Below are 24,904 nucleotides of genomic sequence, written 5' to 3'. Positions count from 1 at the left end.
TCGCGAATCCTTTGAGGTGGAGGGAATGCCCGACACACAGTTGTGTCCAGTACTGCACCTATGAACAGGTTGCGCTGGGAGGGCACCAGGTGAGATTTGGGTACATTTATCGAAAAACCCAACCTGTGTAACAACTGAGTTGTTTCTTGCAAATGATGGAGCACTATCTATGGGATTCGGCTTTGATCAGCCAATCGCCCAGATATGGGAATACCGGTATCCCCGATCTTCTGAGATGTGCCGCCACCACAGCCATCACCTTGGTGAAAACTTGAGGCGCAGTAGTAAGACCAAACGGTAGGACCACAAACTGGTAGTGCTGTGAAGCCACCGTAAAACGGAGATACTTCCTGTGCGACTGCAGGATAGGGATGTGAAAATATGCATCCTGCAAGTCTATTGACACCATCCAGTCTTCTTCCATCAGCGCCTGAAGAACCTGTGCAAGGGTGAGCATCTTGAACTTCTCCTGTTTCAGGTAAAAGTTCAAGATCCTGAGATCCAGGATTGGACGAAGCCTGCCATCCTTCTTGGGTATCAGGAAATACCGGGAGTAGCATCCCTGACCCCTTTCCTGCTCTGGAACCAACTCTATTGCACCCTTTCTTAACAGTGTCTGGACTTCCTCCTGCAGGAGTAACAGATGTTCCTCCGTGCAAAAACCTTGGCAAGGAAGGTAATTTGGAGGGAATTCCCGAAAGGGAAGAGCATAACCATTTTCTACAAGATTGAGAACCCAAAGAACTGATGTAACCGATTCCCAATCCCGTAGAAAATAGGTAAGCCGACCCCCTACAGGACCTGCATGATCCTGAATGGCGGATCTAGGGCTGAATTTCTGTGGCTAGGGGGTTGGAAGAGGTGGATGAGGAGGAGGCCTGACGTCCTCGAAGGACGAGCTCTTTGCTTACCCCTGTAAGACCTGTACAGGGGGTTTTGCTGCTGCTGCTGCTGCTGCTGTTGACCTTGCCGGTAGGGGCAAAAGGAAGAACGTCCAAAACCTCTATACCTTTTGGTAGATGAACCCCTGGTCTGCAGCCCCAAAGATTTGTCAGTAGCCCTACTGTCCTTAAATCTCTCTAAGGCTGCGTCAGCTTTTTTTCCAAAAAGTCCAACACAGTCAAAAGGCAGATCCAATAATGCGGCCTGAACGTCCGCCAAAAAAGTCCGATGACTTCAGCCATGCAGATCTCCTAGAGGCAACAGCGGTTCCCATGATGCGAGCAACCAAATCAGCAGTATCCAACCCACTCTGGATCACCTGGCGTGCAGCCGCCTGTGCGTCAGTCAACACTTCCTCAAAATCCTTCCTGTTGTCATCAGGAATTTTAGGAGCCAACAAGACTTTCAGGCGAAGGATGTGACGTTAAAAATTCAGGGTCCCCTCGTGCAACTCTATACCTCCTCGTAACACTTTTAGACACTGCAGGAGCTGTTAGAGGCTTGTTCCAAACCTCCAAAATAGGCTCAGTTAAAGCCTCATTAAAAGGGAGCCACGGTTCAATTACAGAACTTGGGGAATGGAGAACCTCAGTCAGAAGATTAGATTTAGATTCAACCGTAGGCAAGGGTAAATTCAAATGTTCTGCAGCCTTCCTCATGACCATGTAGTATGGCTTAGCATCCTTTGAAGGGGCATCAGATACAGCTGGCAGCTCCCATTCAGGAAAAAGCTCCAGGCCACTAGCCTCCGCTAGATCTACAAAACAATCATCTTGAAGCTCACCTTCCTCCAACTCAGCCTCAGCCTCCCTATACCTTTGTTCTTCCAAGAGGCGCTGAGCATCCCTCCTAGATCTCTCCTTCAACAGCTGCGCCGTCGGATCCGTGAACGACTCCAACGGAGCCGGAATCGATGTCGGGATCGACTCCGAAGGCTCAGGGCGCTGTTCACAAGGTCGATACGGAGCAGGCGAGGTCGGTATCGGCGTCGACGACCTCGGCGGAGCCGAGTACTGCGAAGGTGGCATCGGAGCCGGCATGAAAGGCATAAAGGGAGCTGGAGCACAGGAGTGGGGAACTCCCAAATTAAAAGCCAGAGGACCCATAGGACCCGAAGGTGCACCAGAGGGGTACCATGCTCTGGAAAAGACACCATACATAGCATTTAAAAATGCCAAAGGGTCTTGACCTGGGGTCGGGAAAGGAGGGTGAGAACCCTCAGAATGACCCTTTACAGGCTCCGGATTCGCCTCTTCTTCCACAGGTACTGAACCCTCATCCAAAGGGATCCCTTCATCCTCTCGAGCCAGGGACGGCTCCGGAGATGGATTCGGAACCGGAGTCGGAGAATGAGCTCGCGATTCCAAAGGCAAAGCCTCACCTTCTGGATCCAAGACTTCCGGCGATGGAGACACAAAATCCTTCCCATGCTTCTTCTTAGGCGACTTCGGTCTCGAGTCCGAATCCTTACTGGAGTGATGTCGAGACCCATGCCTTTGTTTCTTATGTTTTTTCTTCGACTTCGAAGCATGATCAGATGAAGACTTCGAAGGCGACACCGTACGGGATCTTGACCGCGACCTCACCCTTCTCGAACGTGATCTCGAAGTCTTCTTTTCTTTACTACCTCTCAACTTTGCCATCAGAAGCTTGGTTCTCTCTCACGAAGTGCCTTTGGGTTAATTTTTTTACACGAAGAGCAGCCGTCAACATCATGGTCCGAACTCAGGCACCAGATACAATCCTCGTGTGGGTCCATGATAGACATCATCTTGCCTCACACTCCACAAGGCTTGAACCCGGTCTTCTTAGTCGACATTGCTGGAGACACAAAGAAGCAAGAAAATCGAGACAACAGTAACAAAGTTACTAAACAGCTACAAAGATTCCCCGAAACCGTTAGCGTCGACGACGCAGAAAAAAGGAAACTGATGTCATCTCGCCGGCATGGGCCTATTATGGTGTTGGTGACGTCAGCGAAGTCGCGCGCGATGCCGTGCCTCTATGACGTCGCCACGTCGGCGCGAAGCTACAAAAATAATTTCAGAATGTTGCTGACGCAAGGGGGATATTCACAAGGTGAGGAATCCACTGGCAGATGTATCTATCAGAAACAGTCTTTTCAAACAAGTAAAGGGACCGGAGGAGCCCCGCAAAGTAAAAGTAAGCAGGACAGGGGTACCTGCAAGCGTCTGACCGCCTAGTCACATCATTATTCAAGTGCATTCACTGCAGAATTAGAGAATTCATAAACACTGTGTGCCTTGATTCATTAAACAACATTTATTGTTCAGATGATTGAATAGAAATCATCTTCATACTATGAAAATATAGTTACTTTAGAAATGTAATGTGATGTGTGCATATAATTCATTTAAATGTAGTTCTTAGTCATACTTATAGACATGTATTCAAGATGTTACTGTATGCCACCTGTAATATGAGCATAATGTACAGACAGTTTTATGAATTTATGTTTGAAAATGCACCTGCATATTTAGTACTTTAAAATTGTCTTGACTAGGCCTATATTTCTTCTGCATAAAATACTGTTTTCTATTTTTTGCTTACATGGATTTTTCCTTGCAGGTACGTTCACATGGTTTGTTAGTTTGAGAATAGATTCAATACTGTACTAGTGATAGAGAGAGACTGATAAGGAACATGGAGAGCCAGAACATTTACTGAAAGGTTCTATTCAGCACAATTGCAACCAGTCGTTAATTTGTAAAAAAATAAGCGCCGGTGTTCTCATCAGGAGGCAGCTGGCACTAGCCCATTTCTCCTGTTAGCGCCGTCTAAAACAGAACAAACTACTAACCATGAAAGTGGGGAGAGGATGTGATGTTACTGTCAGAGTGGCTGATTTTGGAGCTGGGGAACTAGGTTCTAGTCTCTGCATCAGCTCAACATCCTGTGATTCTTGGCAAATCCCTTAATCTCCCCATATATGCTCGGCCGGAGACATTTTGGGAATGTAGCAGTTTACATGAGAATGAAAAGGACAACAAGCCCTTGATGATGTAAACAGAGGGGTGTTGCTCTGGAAATTCTGGTGGAAATAACTGTTGTTCACACTGTCTAGGACAGCTTCCTTTAGACTTTGAGAGGTTTAGACCTCTGTGATGTCCCTTTGATTCTTTGTTGAGTGTGGCTTAGGCTAAACACTAATTTCCCTGACTCAAGGAAGACTCTTGACAGAGCTTCTGAAATGCTTACACCTTCCCGTATTTGTCCTCATTTTCCTATTTTCTGCATTTAACTGATTTGTGAGAACCTTTAGACTATGTAACCATCCTCTTAGTTTGGACGATAACTTGGATGATTTTAGATTTTACTCATGTATAGAAGAGAGAACAAGAAACTCTTCTCTGTTCATTAAATCCTGTTGCTGATCTTTTGTGTTGCTGTAACTGAACTATTTGTTTGCCTTATACTGGTACGCCTAAACTTCTTTAGGAGGTTGGGTTTCCCGGCCGTTATTTTGGACCTTTACAGCATGGTGCTAAGATTTGTTTATCTTAACTTGACTGCTAGCCTGTAAGAAACCTTCTCAACTATAGTCACTGATTCCTAGTCCTTATTGTGTAGTCAAATGGGTTACACGGTTAATTGAAATTGATTGATTAAATGCAAATTCCCTTCACCTCTCAGGCGACAAAGAAAAGGTCCATCTGAGGTGCAAGGTAAAAGGGTTGGTCCAATCTGCACCAACCCTGCACCAAATCTACTGACACAAAGAAAGCATAATTTGGTCAGAATACTTCTATGTGATATAAGGTGGCCAGGATGTAAATGTATTTGGATGCAGGATACATCTGAGCTTTGGGAGCTGAATTTGACTAGGTTTGAGGAGCAAAAAGTGGTTAGGCCTGGAAAGTAATGTGTGGTAGAGAAGAGGTACAAGGTTGAGATTATGGAACGTGTGTAGGAAGCTGGCTGAGTATATAGTGTCCACCTATGGTGAGGCACTGTGCACTGAGTCCAGGCAACCCTTAGTGATACTGTTTAGACCACTGATAACCAAAGCTCTCAAGGGGTAGCTGTGAAGAGCAGCTAAGGCTTATTCAAGAGGGTGTAAAGAGGGTACATTTACCACATGGTCAGTAAGCAAGCTTTCACACAAAAAAGAATCACACCAGTGCTTATAACAAACGGTAGTATTTATTTATTTACACAACACTGATAACTAACTTTGTTTATCTCCTACACCAGGTCAAACGTCAAAAGGATAGCCCGGGGTAAATTGTGGTTGATGTTTCCTTGTTTCAGGACCCTTCCCAAAGGACTCCGGAAGACACGAATTGGATCAGGGAAGGTTTGAGAGCCAACCAACCCGTGCATACCCAGGAAACCAGGATACCTGCATCAGGGAGCTTGTGGGCATAGGGGTGACGTGGTAACGCACCACTGGTTGAAGCCAATTAAGGATCTTGGATGTCCGGCAGCTACAGAGACTCGTGCACCAGGACAGTGGAATCAAATCACGAATTCAGGACGAGAAGCACCTGAAAGCAGAGGGGACACAGTCCACACCACCCGGAGGTGACCAGGAGGAGCAGGAGCACAATGCAACCCCTTGTTGAAGGTACTTGCTGTAGCACAACAGTGTTACTGAAGTAGCTGTGGAACTCATGCGCTGATGCAGGAGCACAGGATCCATCTACAATCTGCCCCACGACGGTTGAAGAAGGCAGGAGGGTCAGTGGCCTGCAGGATCACCATCAAACCTTGGCAATGGCAACAGTCGGGCAGAAGCAAAAGATGCTTGGTTGCAGACCAGCAAGATTTGTGGGACTAATGTAGTAAGAGTAAGTCAGGGCCGGCCCTCAGCATGCAGGAGAACCAGCAGGAATCATTGGAGCCTACTTGAAGACCCTCTGGCAGCAGGCATAGGGATTCGTAGAGAAGCCTCAGCAGCACACAGGAAATGAAGGCCTACGATGCAGAGGATGCAGGCAGGACGTCATTCTTGGAGCTGTGTGATGCTGGAGGCTGGGGCTTCTTGGAGGTTAAAGATCTTCAGGCAGGAGAGTCACCAAGCCTTGGCAACGACAAACAGATGTACTGCACAGGGATGCGGTTCAAGTTAGCTGGAGAAGGATTACAGTCTCCCAAATTGCAGGTAAGACTGGTCAGCCCTCTAGGAGCCAACAAATCACCACCTGTGTTGCAGAGCCAGGTGGTGTCCGTGGTACAGCAGGATCAGTAGACCAGTCGTCAACGTTGAGGTGCATGCGGATGCAGGAAAGTTCCTCCTTCACTCCAAGGGAGGTTCCTTCTTGCTTGGATGCATACAGAGTCCTTGCTGACTCAGAGGATACAGAGTTGCAGAAACGTGAAAAGCCTGGTAGCAAAATTGCAGCAGGAGTCTTCCCGCCAGGAGTAGTCTTGTCTTTGGTCCTGGTTCGAAGAAGCAGCAGAGTTCCACTGTCCTTTCAGCAGAAGAGTCTTTAGACAATCTTAAGAAGACAGGCAGTCAGTTATTGAAGATGTTGTCTGGACAAATCTAAGGACTCACCCTCAGGTAAACCCTTAAGTAACCCAAAAAGGGGGAAGGACGTCTTCTGCTGTGACCCACCTATCAGGGGGTTCAGGGACGTTACTCAACTGGCCTAGCCAGTCAGATGCTCCCAGGGGCCAAGATTCAACATGGCAGAATCAAGTGCCCACCTGGATCTTGGCACCTCCATAGGGAGGAGCTGGACAGGGGCGTGGACACTCCCCTGTCGTTTGTGTAGTTTTGTGCCAGAGTGGAAGCCAAGAACTCCTGAACTGGGCAAAACTAGTTTATGCAAGGAGAGCACCAAATGTGCCCTTCAATTTAGTCTGGTGGAGCTCAGAAGAGCCCCACCCTCCCTAAGTCTAAAGGAGAGGTAGTCACACCTCTTCTTCACAGGAAATCCTTTGTTCAGCTTCCCCTGCCTGAGTTAGGCCCATTATCAGGGGGGAGAATAGTGTCTAAAGGGGGCAGCGGTTCCAGCTGGCAGGCAGACCCTGTAAGGCTACACAGGTAGGTATTGGGGAGTCCTCTAAGAAGCCCCCCAGTATATGAAATCATGCAACTAACACTGGAATCGGTGTAGGTGGACGATTCTGACATGTTTTGATACCAAACAAGACCAGGTTTGGAGCAGTCATTATATAGTTGGATATCTCGCCTTGCCAGTGTCGACTACATACCTTAAAATGGCTGACCCGCACTTACAAAGCCCAGAGAATGGAGTCTGGGGTTTGTAGGGGTACCTCTGCTCATGCACGGGTACCCACACACTTAGAATTATGCACCCTGCCCTTGGAATGAAGGATCTACGTTAGGGGTGACCTTTAGGTTTAAAGTGTAGTGACCGGGATATAAGGAAAACCTTATATCTAAAGTGAAAGATGCAAGCACCATTTCCCGCAAACTGTGATACCAGCTCTGCAGACACATTTTGTATGGACACCCATAGGTGGCACAATACATGCTGCAGCCCATGGGAGACCCGTGGTGTACCAATGCCCTGGGTACCTCAGTACCATATACTAGGGACTTACAGTGGTACCTCTGTATGCCAATAGTGGGGTGTACAAAGTACTTAGCATCAAATTCAGAGGAGAGAGCACTGCCACTGGGGTCCTGGTTAGGAGGATCCCAGTGAACTACAGGCAAAATACACTGAAATCAGGCAAAAGGTGGGGGTAGAAAGATCATACTTGCCTAAAGTGTGAATAGTATTAAGTTTCAGAAGAAGCATAATATTTGGAGGAAGGATTAAGCTGAATTTAGACCACATGCACAGTTAACATGTAGAAAGTAAGAGGAAGTTAAGTCACATGTAGATTTGATAGAATGTAAATGCAATACTTTACCTAATGACTTCCTGTATTAACACTGTGTTCATAGATTCTTCATACATGACCGGATACTTTGTCATTACGTCTCGTACATCAATAGGATGTGGAGTCTTGGCCAGGATATTCACAGAGATTTCTTCGACCATCTGAAAGACAGTGTAAAAACAGAACAAAGAAGTGAGAATTCTACACAGAGACAAAAATGAGTTTCAAAAACACAAGATGGTACACTCTGCCATATGCAATATTTTTCACACCCATCTATGTAAACTTTTGTTAATTATTCCCATTGAGGGTACTTCATTTTTGCTTCAAAGACGGTACATGAAGGAAACTGTATTTGGACAATATATTAGACATGCCAAGCCTACCCCAAAATATTAGCTGAAGAATATTGTAAGAACATCTTAATTAAATAATGTTCCTTTGCAGAACACTTTTCACAAATTAGCACTGAAACAAAGGTTCGTAGGAGGCTCTTCTTCAACAAGCAATCCACTGCACCAATTGGTATTAAAGCATAACGCACTTATTTTTGAGACACTTTCTTTGATTAAGCATGTGCAGGCAAAATCTAGAACAGAAATGCAGATGGACTTTTCTACGCTGTAAAAGCTCTAACCCTGTGGTGGCAAAGTGCAGTCCCCGGGTCATACCTCCTCTCTCCCTCTGCCTCCGGTAGCGGAAGTCTTAGGCTGGAGTTGAATGATGGAATTGAGTAGCGCAAAGGTCTCATTCTGGGCAAATGTGATGTTGGCATTATCATGGAGGCCAAAAATCTCAGGCATATCATTGATTGGCAGACTTTTTATGTATAGTAGGTAACCCTGTAAAAGAAATAATAGAAGAAACAGAGGGAAGACATGTTGATAAATCGTACAAAGAGAGAAAGAAGTGGTAATAAAATAACAGTGAGAATGTAAAACTGTAACAGAGAGGGAAGAATCTTATGTCAGACAAGAAGAAAACAAGGGAGAGAACAGTGGGATGGTATGTGGACATGTTTCAGGCAAAGAGATGTTGTTGAAGGTGGGGTTGGCATGGCGAGGAATGGGCAACAGGGAATGGAAAAGGGATGAGAGGAAAGGTAAGGTTGTAAAACTAGAAGAATCTGTTTACATTTAGATCATAAGAAGTGTTGATCTGCTTGTAGATGCCAGACTCAGAGTATACAAAATCCTCGTTAAGGACATCAGGTTGATAGAAATCTGCTAGAATGTTTAGAATACAACGCCGGTCCCAGTCATCAGTCACACGTCCTCCGTAGTTAATCTCCCCAGCTGTGTATTTCAAAACCTAACAGAAGGGAAACAGAAAAGAACCTCACTTAAAGGCATTTCTTAGTCCATTCTTTCTTGTTATGTATTCTCAACCAGCTAAAAGTGGTTCATATGACACCTCGTACCTTGTAGGGTATGTCTGCATACTCATCTAGAAACATCTTCAACTGGCTAATGCAGATGCGTAAGTCTCCATCGGTGAACTCGTAGGGTATGTTGAAGCCCAGGGGCCCAAACTTCCTTCGCTCCAGAGTGTTCCCGTGGAAAAGGCAGAGAGATAGGAGCAGGGATTTGAATTCAAGAACCTGAAATACCAAGAAACATCAGTGTGAGTGAGGATGGGACTCATATTGGTGGAGCCAATAACCCTTGAGATTTCTAATTGGTCTTATATCCTTGGGTAAAGAACACATTTAGTTCCCAAAAAACGAACCCAGCTTTTTGTGATATGGAATTTGTGCTACACTCAACATGAAACGTCTCTTGTACATTTTCTGAATGGTCAGTCATTCAGAGCGGGCAAGTTAATGAGAATATTTAGAGGTGCTCAATAGCCAAGTTACATAACGTAGGACAATATTTTTGCACAAAATCTCTGCACTGTCATCAATCAAAGCAGAAACCTGTGACCTTATCTTGTGATATATTTCTATCTATCTAAATATTAGATTAAATGCCTACAGAACTGGCACTTGAGATAGCATCATGAATCCAAATCTAATAAATTCATAGCACATGAGATGGAGGCACATTTAAGTGAGGGAATTTTGCAGATGAGCATCATTTCATGTGCAATAAGTTATAATAGTTAATTGGATTGAACAATAACCAAAACATGCATTTTTTTAGAAACAATATTTTCAATTAGACCGGTCAACAGCATTTTTAAAGGATGACCATCTCTGCTCAGAGTCTCGACGATTGACTTTGTTTAATAAATGAATCTGGTCCATGGTAGATATGTTAAGAGATGGCATTTATACTGCTCTGCCTATTCTTTGTGACAAAAATGGCTTATAAAGTAGAGACTAACTCCAGTAGTAGCAGAAATCAATTGAAAACTCCATCAGAAAAAGTCAGGCAAATTCTCACCTGATATACATGGGGTCATGATATGCTTCACCAACAGTGGACTTCAAGCATAACAAGTTTCTAAAAGATTAGATAATACAAAGAATGTTTGAAGCTTGAATTAAAATGGGATTGTCTCCCATCTCCCATTTGTGTGATGTGGATGCCATTGGTAGGTAGAAAGCAGATTTGATAGCTCTTTGTCTGCTACAGTAGCTTAGGCGAACTACTACCCTTTGCATAAAGCTTTATGTACCCATTAGAAATTACATTTGTGTTAGCTATTTACATCACACTACGCAGTGTAAGAGCTTCGAGAGCTTCAATACAAAAATTGTCAACTTCCAGGACACATTTGCCCTTTTATGAAGTCATTCTGAATATTAGTACATGCAACAGTAAAACACATAATTGACACTGAACACAGTATCTCTCTACAAGTTATTTTGCTCAGGTTCAGAGGTCTGGCAATCTCCTTATAATCAAAAGGAGTTACTATTTATCATATTGATGAGCACTATGTTGAAGACCATTAGCAGATGTTGAAAATTGAGCGTCTTCTTCTGCTAATGAGGGGTATGATTTAAGTAAATTTAGTAGACGGGGGTCCGTCTCACTGACAAAACCCTGTTAGATCAGGGAACAGCAGAAAGGTGGATCCCTTTTGGACATCTTTATGGACTGCTGATCAACAGTTTTAGTGGAAGTGACATTAAGCTGAGTGCTTCTTCACTTGGTTCACCTCATCTTGATTTCCCCTCACTCACTCACTTCCACCTTCTCCCAAGCTTCCTATTCCCTTATTTAAACTTAGAATGATGCCTTATTCTTGTCCGTGAAGTGGTGATGATCCCACATCTTCACTGGATGTCTAAATGGCTAATGCTCTCCTTTAATATTTTGCTGTTGCCACTGAGAGTTACATATCGCTGGGGGTTAATAATTTGTGTTTCATAAAACAGGGGATGTGTATTGAAAAGTGGATTATTAGCAGTGGTAAAAATGTATATACCACTGGCAATAAGGCCACTAATACAGTGGAGACCTCAAAACAGGTCTCAGAAAAGTATTCCCATGCTCAGCCCTTGGTAGCTTGGCTGTGAGCCAGCAAGCTTAACTTCAGAGACAGGTATGTAAAGCATTTATAAACACCAATTCAAAAATAATTAAGACACAACATACAATAAAAATCTAACACCAATTTATAAACTTAGGAAATATGTTTATCTTTAAGATAATGCCACAACGAAAAAAATCCAATGTAGGAAACCAGAGATATGAATTTTCAAAGATTTTGCACCACCTAGCACATAGAAAGCTATAGCACCTAGTGAGACACTGGTCGCGCTAGACCAGAACAAAGTCTAAGTTTCAGGCTGACCACGATGGAGCCCTGAGCAGCTACCCTTTGCGGTCAGCCTGGGTCACAGTTTTTTGCCTTCTGACTTAGAAACTTTCCTGGCGCTTTTTCTGCAAGGGTCCCTCGATGCTCTCCACCAGTCCAGGTTCGGTGAGAGTTTGCTGGCTTGCCTTTCGACAAGCTCCCAGTCAAATTATGGAAGTCGTACCTCTGGAGCTTTCCAGCGGGACGGACCAGGAAACCAGGCCAGCTCGCAGTTGAAACTGGGTGGTTTGACTCTCGCAGTTGGGGCCGGTAAAGTTTGTTACCTTTGAATGTAGAAACTTATACTGAGCTTTTTCTCCCGGGGTCCATCGATGCTCTTCACCAGGCTGGGTTCGGTGAGGGTTCGCCGGCTTGACTTTCGACAAGCTACAGGTCAAACTCTGCAAATCGCAACTCCGGAGCTCTCCAGCAGAACAAACCTGGAGGGCAGGTTGGCTCACGGTTGAGGGCCGCCGCCTTGGCTAGCCAGGTTTGAGTCGGTCCACTTATGGAGATTTTTTCCAAAGTTGATCAAAACTTCTGGAATTTGTTCCTGAAGTTCCTTTTGGGGTCTCAATATAAAACACAATCCAAGGGTCTGGAATCTCCAAGCTGGTCCTTGAAAGTTTGGGTGTCATAAGCCACCTTCCTGAATCACAGATGACTCCAATAGGGCGGTGACACTAATTCCTAAATCCTCCTGAGGCTTGCCATCAATTTACAGGAGAAAACACTGCTCTGGGGGAAAATCCCAGGGGGAAGGACGTTGGGATGGAGACAGTGTATAGAATCAAAGATGCTGTGGCTCGTCTACTCAACATCGACACAGCAGCAGGCATTCACACCAGTCTGATGAATGGTACCAATAGATATGGTACCTATAAACAAAAAAATGAATAAGGCCTTAGTCTAGTATTAACACCATCTCTTAAGGTATCCCCTCATGAAAGCTTTTCAAATTGCAACCAACCTTTAGTTATGTTGTTGTTTTGTTTTAATTTAGATTGTTTGTAGAGGCCCCTTTAACAAAGGTCTCAAAAGTGTAGTGAGTATGATTTCAGCATCAAACCCACATGCACATTTGGACCGGGTTAGCTTCACCCAAGTCCTCGCTGGTCAGAGCCCTGCCAACAATATGTACTAGTTTAACAAAAACACTGGAAGGTGTTAGATAATGATAACAAAGGTCAAATTCTAATTGCTTATAGCAAGGAACAGGTGCAGGGGTTTAATTTGATGTGGGCTGTCTTCCAGAAGGTTCACGTTGAGGTCATCTATGCCAGTTGCTTATTCTGGTGGATTTTCTGGATGTTTCTATGGCGCCGGAACCTGACCTTGCATATGCAGCATGGTAAATCATTTGTAAAAGCTATAAGTCTTTTTAAACAAATCGGGGAACACAAGCTGTAGCTAGCTATTACCAACAGCATGTAATATGGTCAAAAGTCAGGGTACAAGATGTTTGTTTATCCATAAGTGTTGGGAAGAATAATATGAGTCATGACGGTACATTGTGATAGTCAGGAGAAGTTAGCAGTTGCAGGAACCCTGACATTGGGACTCCAGTTCCAACAGTCCACTTGGACAAAACCTTTACAAATCCACTGAACTCACTCCAGGCTGGGGATTCTTGGAGGTGATGGTCCAGGTGAGCTCTATTAACCTGTAGCTTGCAGGGAGTCCACTCTTTAATTCAAGTTAGGTCCACAGGGCTGTAGTTCCAGATTATGCAGCAAGCGCAGTCAGTCAGAGTGCAGGGCCTGGTTGGTGCAAATCAAACTTCCAGTATGGACCCTTATATTTCTCTTGTTTCAAGCCTATTCAGTGTTCTCTGGGGTCAAGCAGGAGGACACTCCTTTCCAATGAGGTGCAGGGCAACACCCCAGAGCATAAACATTTCCTCCAAAGTGTGGCACAGTGGTCTCCCGGAAATCACTATTCTTCCAAAATTCAATATGACTAAAGTCTCAGCACAAAGGCAAGATCTAGCTAAACCAACTTCTGGGATGGCTCATTTCCATAGCTCCCCTCCCCCCCCCACATCCGCAAATTCCTTTGTTAAGTCATCCGGCTGGGTTCAGAGTGGAAGGGGAATTAGATGGGCCTGGCTGTCTTTTTCTACCTCTGAAGCTGTTTCTTTATGACCCATCCCCCCTGCTCTGGCATTCCTGTGGAGCAGGGTCCTCTTACAAAAAATATCCTTTTCCCCTTGTGTGCCACTAATCGCTTCATAAAAGCAGCCTGGCTAATCCACTTACTTAGGCCATACCAATGGAAGGTTACATTTTGGCTCACAGGCAAGAAAGTCATTTAACTTATTTTCAGCACATTTTAGGATAAATTCAACAACAGTTGTCCCTTGCGATAGGAATTCATAAACTAATGCAATGTTAACCTATGTAGCTGGGGATCTACAATGGGAAAAATGAAAAGTCCAATTGCCCCAATACCAGGACACCCTGGGACACCTAGGGGAGACTTTAGGGGTTCTGAATATACAATATTAATGTAGATTCTCCCGTTAACAGTGCTTCTAGCTCAAAATCGATTTTGGGAAGCACTTTACTACAATTAGGGAAGTGAAATTTGCTATTTCTCTATGCCCCGGGCATATAAAACTCTGTTTATAAGGGTTCTCCTTACAAGTACCTGACCTCCCATCCATGGGACACCTAAGGGAGTCCCTGGGGTACCTAATATGCCAAAATATTGTAGTTTATCAATTTGTAAGTGCCCCTAACACCAAAGTCGAGTTTGGGCACTTTCATTTAAAAGCTGCTTTAAAATGGCCTCAGACCCTCAGCAGTACACACATGCTAGTGCAGAAAGGGCTGCTGGTCTTTAAACTGCCATGCCCTATTATTATAGTGGAGAAGTGTGGCTCAATGGTTAGTGTGGCAGACCCTGATGCAGAGGTCTAGCCCGGGACCAGGGTTCAATTCCCCGCCTCGGCGGGTCTTGGGCTCAAAATTCCACGGACCTGACAATTCTCGCCTCGGTGCCTATTCCAATCATGGAGTCCCACTCTGCAACTCTGGGCAATAGCTTGCTTAATCTCCACAACAGCCTCCACAACGCTAAGGATGCCTGGCCTCCACCTTGGGGGTGCCCAGTAGTGGACGCCTCACAGGGAAAGCCAGGATGGTTTCCACAGCGGTATTCGTACAAGCGCCTTGAGACCCTTGTGGGTGAGTAGTGCGCTAAACAAGTATCAATTTACATTTACATTTACATTACATTATATACTAGGGACTTAAAGGTAGTTCTAATTCCCCTGCCCTATTATGTATTAGGGCCTTTTAGGAAAGGTCATTCCAAATATAGGAGTACCCTAACCCATAGTGTACCCTAGTATGTGTAGGTGTCTCCACTGTATCTTAAGTGTTTTCGACCTAGCACTGGTCCTTGGCTTTGTTAAGCAGAGCCCAGGGACAGTCAGAGTCAGTTTCCAACAGTACCAGTCAGAAGAAAATAGGGGTGCCCAGGACCCAGGATGACTTTGCAACAATGTGCCCTTGCCCGTGTCATCTATTATGTAATGACGGTTGCTCAATGCATTGAAAACCCAGTAAAATGTTTTCATTCGACAAAAGAAGCCACAGATCAACTATTTTTCCCACCTGCCATAATAGTTAATTGGTCTAGCTGAATCTGTATACATTACAAAGGACACTGGGATGGAATCTGTTCTTCAGCAAAATGGTCAGATATGACAATCCTTCTCCACCTGCAAGATGAAAATTAGGTGCCAGTGATCTCACCTTGGAGCAGGAGTTTATAAAATCATCACTCAGGCTCAGGTACGTCTTCAGTAGGTTGGCCTTCACTCCCCGCGGGGGCTCAATGGTCATCTTCGAACTGTTTTGAAGAATGGCTACTGGAAAGCGGTTGCTAGGTAAACTGGTGAGCCAGAGGCGAAAATCCCTATGCACCTGGACATGGAGATATATGTATAGAAGAGACCAGCATGAGACAATAAAAAGTGTCATTAAAAATCTTAGTTCTCTTTAATAGTTCATCCACAGTTGATAATTTCTCTCTAAAAATGAAACACTGTAATTTTAGGCGTTTTATACATTCCTATCTGTAGCGTCTTAGATCCATAAACTCATATTTGTATTTAAAGACCATTTATCCTTAATGTAAGACTGGGGCCTCTTCTAACTTAATTAATACGTTCTGTGATATAATTGTGTTAACACTAAAATGATTAATGCAATTTGTAGTCCCAGATCAGACATTCAGATCAAACTAAGATAAATACTTTCTGTCTAAAGTAGAGAAAAGGTTGAACCGATATGTGACAAGTTATTGGAGATCACAAGAGGATTACATTTATATGAATAAATATTGTCTTCTTGCACATGCTAACTCTTTGAATCTATAACACATCAATCAATCAGCATTTGTAGAGTGCAGCACTGTCAACCCTTGGGGTATCTGGGCACTGAGGTGCGAGGTCTCCCCCCTATGACAGGTCTTAAGAAGATGGCGGGAAGAGGGAAGAAATAACCAGAAAAAAGTCAAAACAGAGGATAGAAAAACGAGCAAGCTGAAAAAACAAAAAACAGGGCAAAAAACAAGCAGGAAAGGCAAGACAGAGGGAAGAAAAGGCAAAACTGAAGACAAAAACATGCAGAAAAGGCAAAATAGGGCAAAAAACGAGGAGTAAAGGCAAAACAGAGCAAGAAACGAGCAGAGGATGCACAAAACAGAGGGCAGACAAACAAGCAGAAAAGCTGAACAGGAGCAGAAAAAGAGCGGAAATGGCAACACAGATGGCAGAAAAATGAGCGGTAAAGGCAAAATGGAGGGAAGAAAAATGAGCAGAAAGGCAAATCAGAGGGCAGAAAAATGGGCAGAAAAGTCAAAACAGACCCTAATATGACACAAAAGAGGGCAGAAAATGGATCAGAAAAGGCAAACCAGAGGGTAGAAGAATGAGCAGAAAGACAAAACAGAGCAAAAGATGGCAAAACAGTGGGCAGAAAAACGAGCAAAAAAGGTAAAACAGAGGGCAGCAGGTGGACAGGCAGCAGAGGGTAGCGGACTGCAGGCAAGCTGGACAGGAGATCTGTCACAGGCGGAGCTGGCACAAGGACTCTCTATCCCCTTGAACACTTGCTCAGCGGTATATTTTCTGTCTTTCATTATTGATTTAAAAAATGTCACAATGTAACCTTAAGCATTTATATTTTCAAAAGTGTACAGAAACAGCGCGTCTCCTAAGAGCCAGATTCAACATGGTGCTCAGGGATGGAGAATTTAGGTAAGTAATTAATTTGTGCTTACCACATGGTTATCACCAAATGCAACCTACACTTTGTGATTTGATGTTAAATTTTATAAAGCAGGGCACTTAATGGGGTTTCACTTCCTAAACATCTCATAAGAAAGTTATTGTGTATAAAGTGCTCAAGGACGACCGAACATTCTAGCACTTTACATAAATTAACCGTATATCACAAGTCCGCAGGAACAGTCATAGGCACATGAATCCTATATACAAACATAGAACTGCCAATGAACCTAGATAAACACAAAGAGCAGTACCAAGGGCATAAATACAGGGGTACCTAACTGAAAATACACAGAATAAACACCATGAAAGAATGTTTTCAGAGATAGAACGGTCATGGTTACATAGTGATGGCCGGCATAAATATGACAATAGTAAACAGTTCAAATACTCTCAGGGAGCCTTACTTATTTATTTATTTACTTTTTGTATAGCATGAACTTGACCCGAAATCGGGTATCAGAACGCTTTACATGAGCACCAGTTGCGTTACACGAGGACCCATTCATTTTATGTCAGGCACGGGGAGATTAAGTGATTTGCCCGGAATCACAGGACGTTGAGCTCATTGCCAAGACTCGAACCCGGTTCCCCAGATTTGAGGTCGACCGCCCTAGCTATTAGGCTACGTCCTCTCCCCTAATTTTGATTTTTGAAAATTAGAACACAACTGAGCTTATCCAACAGAAGACGCCCCCTCTGCAGATTTTCAAACCCAAAAAAGATAACACTGAAAGCAATTGAGAAGAGACTATAGAAAGGAGGGATGATCAATACTGAGCCGCAGTGTGGGAATGTATGACGTTACAACGCAAACATTTACAACGCATGTTTTTACAACGCATGCCATCACAACGCATTTTTAGAAACTACATTTATAACGCATGTCATTACAACGCATACCATTACAATGCATATTACTTTTAGGGCCACAGTAGGGTAAGAGTTGGATAGTGTAGGGGTGAAAATTACTATTCCCACTCCAGTGAGTGCAACTGTACGGTAATTGTTGGATAGTGTAGGGGTATACATTACTATTCCCACTCCAGCGAGTGCAACAGTAGGGTAAGTGTTGGATAGTGTAGGGGTTAAAATTACTATTCCCACTCCAGTGGGTGCAACAGTAGGGAAAGCATTGGATAGTGTAGGGGTAAAAATTACTATTCCCACTCCAGTGAGTGCAACAGTAGGGTAAGTGTTGGATAGTGTAGGGGTATAAATTACTATTCCCACTCCAGTGAGTACAGCAGTAGGGTAAGTGTTGGATAGTGTAGGGGTAAAAATTACTATTTCCCGTTACTTACCTTATAATGCGTTGTAATGGCATGTGTTGTAGTGACATGCGTTATAATGACATGTGTTGTAGTGACATGCGATGTAATGGCTGCGTTGTAATGACATGCGATGTAAAGGATGTTTTGTTGTAATGACTGCGTAGTAAAGGTAGTGCGTTGTAATGACTGCGTTGTAAATGTTGCTTCCCGCAGTGTGGTATTATACCAGAATTTTGAATTTTAAATACAGTGCTACAAAAATATAATATCCAAATTAATAACTACAATACGAGGGAGCTATTTATAAACAGATTAGAACACATTTACTTAACTCCATACCTATGTACGGTGATGACATAAATATAACTTCAACCTATGTATGTGGCTTGTAATGAAAAACACTACATCTATAATTGACAATACATACTTACCTTCAGAATATTATGGTAGACAATAGTTTGGCAATAATATTTTGACATGCAACCATCAATTCTAAAGAGAACAACCATAATTTGGCAAACTATTGAGGTTTATTCAGGTAGAAAGGGTTTTAGCTCATGGCTTTGGCTTGTTAGGATGGAAGGTCTCCTGCATGGCTATGAAGAATGTGCTGCCTGTGAAGGGGCAGAGCTTACCTCCGGGTCGCAGCGACCCCGTACGAACGCCCATAGGGGCAACAACAACACTAACCTGCCGCTCAAACCGGCTACACCTCTCTCTGTCTCCCTGCAGGTACCGACAGCATCACTGACGCCCAGCGGACCGGAAACGACCTGGATTGACCCCGGAAGTTCAACGGCCACTAGAGGACCGGAAGTGACCCTGCCTGACCCCGGAAGCCGTTCCTCAGCGACCCGAGGGGATTGTATAAAGACCGGCCACACAGAGGTGGATTGGTTCCCAGCGGTGGACTCGTGGCAGGAGTTGGCGAGAGGCGAAGAACCAGCGGAGGAGGTTGTAGGAGAGCGGACGCGAGGAGAGAGCGGAGAAGAGGAAGAATCGTGGTGCGAGGATTGGTGGCATCCTCAGGAGGTGGCTGGAAAGCGGCCGTAACTCGGATGAGAGTTACGGCGGGGCACGTGAGTAATTTGTTACCATTCTCCGTGATTCCCCCACCTTGTGTAATTAGTGTAAATAGTGTAAATCGTGTACAGATATCACGCGCACCCACACTGTGTAATATAGTCACCCCTCCACTGTATAATACTTACCACCCCCCCCCCCCCTCCCTTCACGACAACCACTCTATTCCGAAGCCTCCCCTTCCTTTCCCGTCTTACCCAACCCTATCGTCTTCCCTCACCGTCTATTTCCCTCCCTACACTCCCGGTGTCGGTTGTCTTAGTTCCGTGTGCTTTGGAACTAATTGCCCTGTGTCTTTCTTACTTACCTCCGAGGGACGCCCCGACGCCCGCCAGCAGGAAGGAGATCCCCAGCCCGGCGGAGGAAGACCTACCTGTGTTTCCCTCTTCGGACCCCCTTTCGAGGACCTGGACCAGGGCCAGCAAGCATCGTACCCGGACACCGTGCCAAAGGACTTGCTTTCCTCTGTAACAAATAAAGTCCTTGCTAACCATAGCACACTACATTCGGCCTCCACGCCTGTTATTCCGGCCCGCACACCCCCACACCCCACAAGTGGTGTCAGAAGTGGGATCGCCCGGAAGCATGGAGGCCGCCGTCAAACAGCTGGCCGAGGGCCAGGAACTCCTCGGCAAATTGATGGAGAGGTTTCTGAAGACCGCAGAAGATGACAGGGGCCAATTGCACGACGTCCTGAAGGGGCAGGGAACAGCCCAGGACCAGGCTCTGGAAAAATTGACCACCGTCATGGGGCAGCAGAGACCAATGGCATCGTTACCCTCGGTAGTCCTGCAGAAGTATGTGGCAGGTGAAGATCCAGACTTTTTCTTCACAAACTTCGAACGGCTGGCTCAGGCCGCTGCCTGGCCTGCAGATCGGTGGGGCCACTACCTGGGTCCCCTGCTAACAGGGGAACTGCAAGCAGCTTATCAGCAGGCCAACATCCAGGGACAGACTCCGTATGCGGATATAAAGAAATGTATCTTGGAACGTCTGGGGATAGATGACGAAACCTACAGGGTTAGACTCCGCCAGGCCAAGGAGGGACCTCAGGAGAATCCCCGGGCCTTGTCGTTCAGGATACAAGACTTGGCCGACCGATGGCTCAAACCAGCAACCTCAAGTAAGGCTGAGATAATGGCCAAGATATACCTCGAACAATATCTGGCTTCCCTACATCCCGCTACGCAGAAGTGGGTCCGCCAGCATGCCCGTTTGACTCTTGACAGTGCCGTCGAAATAGCCAGTGCCTATAATCGAGCACAGGAAGGCCAGCGGCCGAGGGAAGAACACCCAACCCACCCAGTTCGGGGCAACCATCCCAGGCCCACAAGACCGCCTCCGGTGCAAAGAAAACCAGAAGTAGCCCCACTGATGCCTTATCCCGTCATGCCCAGACCACCGCCACCCGGACCACAATGTTACCATTGTGGTGGATATGGACACATTGCACGCATATGCCCTCAGAAAGAGGAACCCATGGAGATTGGCTTGACGAGAAATTATGTGTGTCTCACCACCGAAACAACCCCTCCACCCTTCAGGTGTCCCGTACAGATCGATGGACAAAGGATGATGGCTCTTGCGGATACGGGGTGTCGCCACAGTGTTCTGCGTCCCCAAGAACTACCTCATGCCGTGGGGCCCGTGACCGGGTCAGTGGCCATCAAATGTGTCCACGGAGACACCAAATGTTATCCGACCACACAAGTACGGGTACAACACCCTACTGACCCAGGAAGCATGTTGACAGTCGGTTTGGTTCCCAACCTTCCCGAACAGGCAATTCTAGGGAGCGACTATAGCGGTCTTCCGCATCTCCTCCAAGACACAACAGACTCTTTGAAGAGATGGTGGGCAGAGGCTCCCTTTTCCCGTGATTCCCCTGCTACTGTCGAAACACCCAAACCATGGAAGACCAAGGCCCAAAGAAAAAAGGAAAAGAGGGAATTCGCTCTGGCCTGCCCAGCCCAGGTGGACCCTCATCCGTGGGAAACCGATCGGGAATTCAGAGCTGCCCAACAAGAAGATCCAGTGTTGCAGGATGCTTGGGGTCGGGCACTCCCCGATGAAGACCCCTTACACGTAGGTCCCTACTTCTTCATACGGAATGGACTATTGTATCGCAAAGGAGGAACCCCGGCCAATACTCAACTGGTTATCCCGGGGTTGTTCCGTGAGAAAGTTTTATTTCTGGCGCACAGTCATCTGCTAGGTGGGCATTTCAGTGATGAAAAGACTGGAGAAGCGATCCTGGAGAAGTTCTACTGGCCCGGGGTGTACGCACAGATTAAGCGCTATTGTCGGGAGTGCCCGGTGTGCCAGAAAACCAGCCGGTATCGACCACCGAGAGCTCCCCTACAACCCCTTCCTTTGATAGATATCCCCTTCACTAGGGTGGGGATGGACATTATAGGCCCCATGTTACCCTCCAGGAGCGGCTGTAGATATGCCTTAGTAGTAGTGGACTACGCCACCCGATTCCCGGAAGCAGTACCTCTCCGTCAACCAACCACCCAGAACATAGCCAAAGCGCTGATTGCCATATTTTCCAGGGTGGGGTTTCCCCGTGAAATTTTAACCGATCAAGGCACCCCCTTTGTCTCCTCCCTCATGCGCCAAGTCTGTTCCAAACTGGGGATCAAACAGATAAGAACATCCGCATACCACCCCCAGACGGACGGCTTGGTGGAACGCTACAATGCCACGCTCAAGACAACCCTGAAAAAACTTTTGGGTCTCGAGAGCAAAAGATGGGAGGAGATGTTACCTTTGGCACTTTTTGCCATCCGGTGCAAGGCACAAAGTAGCACGGGTTATTCGCCCTATGAACTGCTCTATGGTCGCGCCCCCCGAACTCTTTTGGACATGGCTCGTGAGGCCTGGGAAGCCGAACCTGATCGAACCCGTCCTCTCCCCGAATACGTCAGCAACCTGAAGACCCATTTAGGAGAGATCCGGGAGATTGTGAGACAGAACCTACTAGCCGCCCAAACGTCTCAAAAACAACAGTACAACAAAGGAACCAAACTCCGGTCCTTTGTTCCCGGGGACTTGGTCCTGTTGCTCCTTCCCTCCTCCGACCATAAGTTGCTTGGACAATGGCAGGGGCCCTTCACCGTCACCAGACAAGTGACTCCCGTGACATATGAAGTTCAAATCGACGCCACCAGGGGGTCCACTCAGATATACCATGTCAACCTCCTAAAGAAATGGGAGGGTCCACGACCCGTCTTGACTGGTGTTAGCCCCCTCCCCTTTGAATGCTGCTTTGATGCAGAGCTATCTGAAAGCAAGAAACGGGACCTCTGCCAGACCCTGTCCTCAGTGCAAACCGTGTTTTCCTCCCTCCCAGGACACACTACAGTAGTGGAGCATGCCATCCATACGGAGCCGGGGAAAATAGTAAGGCAGCGTCCGTATCGTGTCCCAGAAGCTCGAAGAGCAGTCATAAAAGAGGAAACCAGTCTAATGTTAAAGATGGGCATCATTGAACCCTCCCGGAGCGACTGGAATTCGCCCATAGTCCTAGTACCAAAGCCCGATGGTTCTACCAGGTTTTGTATCGATTTTAGGGAGGTAAACAAAGTTTCAACCTTCGATTCCTATCCCCTACCTCGGGTAGACGAGATGGTAGAACGCATCGGTAGGGCCCAGTATATAAGCACCCTCGACCTCTGCAAGGGGTACTGGCAGATTCCCTTGAGAGCCGAGGATAGACACAAAACGGCGTTCTCCACCCCAGAGGGACTGTTCCAGTTTAAAGTTATGCCCTTTGGCCTTCATGGAGCCCCAGCAACATTTCAACGGGCCATGAATCAGGTTTTACAGCCCCATTCCCACTACTCGGGTGCTTACCTAGATGACATAGTCATCTACAGTGACACCTGGGAGCAACATCTGACCCATATACGAGCAATCGTAACCTCCCTAGGTGCCTCTGGTTTCACCATAAATCCCTCCAAAACCACGTTAGCTGCCCAAAGTGTGAAGTATCTAGGATACCTGCTGGGGGAGGGACATATTCGACCACAAGATAGCAAGGTCAAGACCATCCAAGACATTCCCTTTCCCCAAACCCGTAAAGATCTCCGAGCGTTCCTAGGTATGCTGGGGTACTACAGGAGATTTATACCTAACTTCTCCCATACGGCAGCCCCCTTGACGGACCTCCTAAAGAAAGCAACGAAAGCGGAGGAGATCCTCAAACAACCAACCCCCTTGTTGTTACAGGCCTTTCACCGTCTCAAACATTCCCTGACCTCAGAACCCGTGCTGATGAGCCCTGACTATTCAAAGCCCTTTATATTGCAGACCGACGCGTCTGACCACGGTTTGGGGGCAGTACTGTCGCAAAAGGACGAAACGGGGGCGGAGAAACCCGTTCTATATCTAAGCAGGAAGTTGTTTCCCCGTGAAACCAATTATTCAGTGGTGGAAAAAGAAGCCCTCGCCATTAAATGGGCAATCGAAAGCCTCCGGTATTACCTAGAGGGGAGGGAATTCATTCTATACACAGATCATGCCCCTCTTGAATGGATGGCGCGTAACCGGGGTAATAATGATAGAGTACTCCGGTGGTTCCTCTCTCTTCAACCCTTTCGCTTCCGAACCTTACATCGGAAAGGGCTGGAACAGGGTAACGCAGACTATCTCTCCCGGTACCCACCAAACCTGACCCCTACAAGAAACAATCCTAGGGAAAGGGGATGTGAAGGGGCAGAGCTTACCTCCGGGTCGCAGCGACCCCGTACGAACGCCCATAGGGGCAACAACAACACTAACCTGCCGCTCAAACCGGCTACACCTCTCTCTGTCTCCCTGCAGGTACCGACAGCATCACTGACGCCCAGCGGACCGGAAACGACCTGGATTGACCCCGGAAGTTCAACGGCCACTAGAGGACCGGAAGTGACCCTGCCTGACCCCGGAAGCCGTTCCTCAGCGACCCGAGGGGATTGTATAAAGACCGGCTACACAGAGGTGGATTGGTTCCCAGCGGTGGACTCGTGGCAGGAGTTGGCGAGAGGCGAAGAACCAGCGGAGGAGGTTGTAGGAGAGCGGACGCGAGGAGAGAGCGGAGAAGAGGAAGAATCGTGGTGCGAGGATTGGTGGCATCCTCAGGAGGTGGCTGGAAAGCGGCCGTAACTCGGATGAGAGTTACGGCGGGGCACGTGAGTAATTTGTTACCATTCTCCGTGATTCCCCCACCTTGTGTAATTAGTGTAAATAGTGTAAATCGTGTACAGATATCACGCGCACCCACACTGTGTAATATAGTCACCCCTCCACTGTATAATACTTACCACCCCCCCCCCCCCCTCCCTTCACGACAACCACTCTATTCCGAAGCCTCCCCTTCCTTTCCCGTCTTACCCAACCCTATCGTCTTCCCTCACCGTCTATTTCCCTCCCTACACTCCCGGTGCCGGTGTCGGTTGTCTTAGTTCCGTGTGCTTTGGAACTAATTGCCCTGTGTCTTTCTTACTTACCTCCGAGGGACGCCCCGACGCCCGCCAGCAGGAAGGAGATCCCCAGCCCGGCGGAGGAAGACCTACCTGTGTTTCCCTCTTCGGACCCCCTTTCGAGGACCTGGACCAGGGCCAGCAAGCATCGTACCCGGACACCGTGCCAAAGGACTTGCTTTCCTCTGTAACAAATAAAGTCCTTGCTAACCATAGCACACTACATTCGGCCTCCACGCCTGTTATTCCGGCCCGCACACCCCCACACC

The 24,904-nt window shown here is 46.5% G+C and overlaps 1 protein-coding gene across 1 annotated transcript in view; it reads right to left on the bottom strand.

The window, feature by feature from the left end:
• LOC147668342 (dynein axonemal heavy chain 1-like) overlaps positions 1 to 24,904 on the bottom strand; it is a gene marked incomplete at its 5' end in the record, with an annotated part of 387,636 nt that overhangs the window by 153,707 nt on the left and 209,025 nt on the right. Inside the window, 5 exons of the mRNA XM_086948583.1 lie at positions 7,795 to 7,925; positions 8,436 to 8,606; positions 8,899 to 9,075; positions 9,185 to 9,364; positions 15,276 to 15,446. Coding sequence (XP_086804709.1) covers positions 7,795 to 7,925; positions 8,436 to 8,606; positions 8,899 to 9,075; positions 9,185 to 9,364; positions 15,276 to 15,446 — 830 coding nt within the window. The remainder of the gene's footprint in view (positions 1 to 7,794; positions 7,926 to 8,435; positions 8,607 to 8,898; positions 9,076 to 9,184; positions 9,365 to 15,275; positions 15,447 to 24,904) is intronic.

This window comes from Lissotriton vulgaris, unplaced genomic scaffold (genome assembly GCF_964263255.1).
Source record: "Lissotriton vulgaris unplaced genomic scaffold, aLisVul1.2 SCAFFOLD_719, whole genome shotgun sequence".
Lineage (NCBI taxonomy): Eukaryota > Metazoa > Chordata > Amphibia > Caudata > Salamandridae > Lissotriton > Lissotriton vulgaris.
This window is presented reverse-complemented; position numbering and strand designations above follow the sequence as displayed.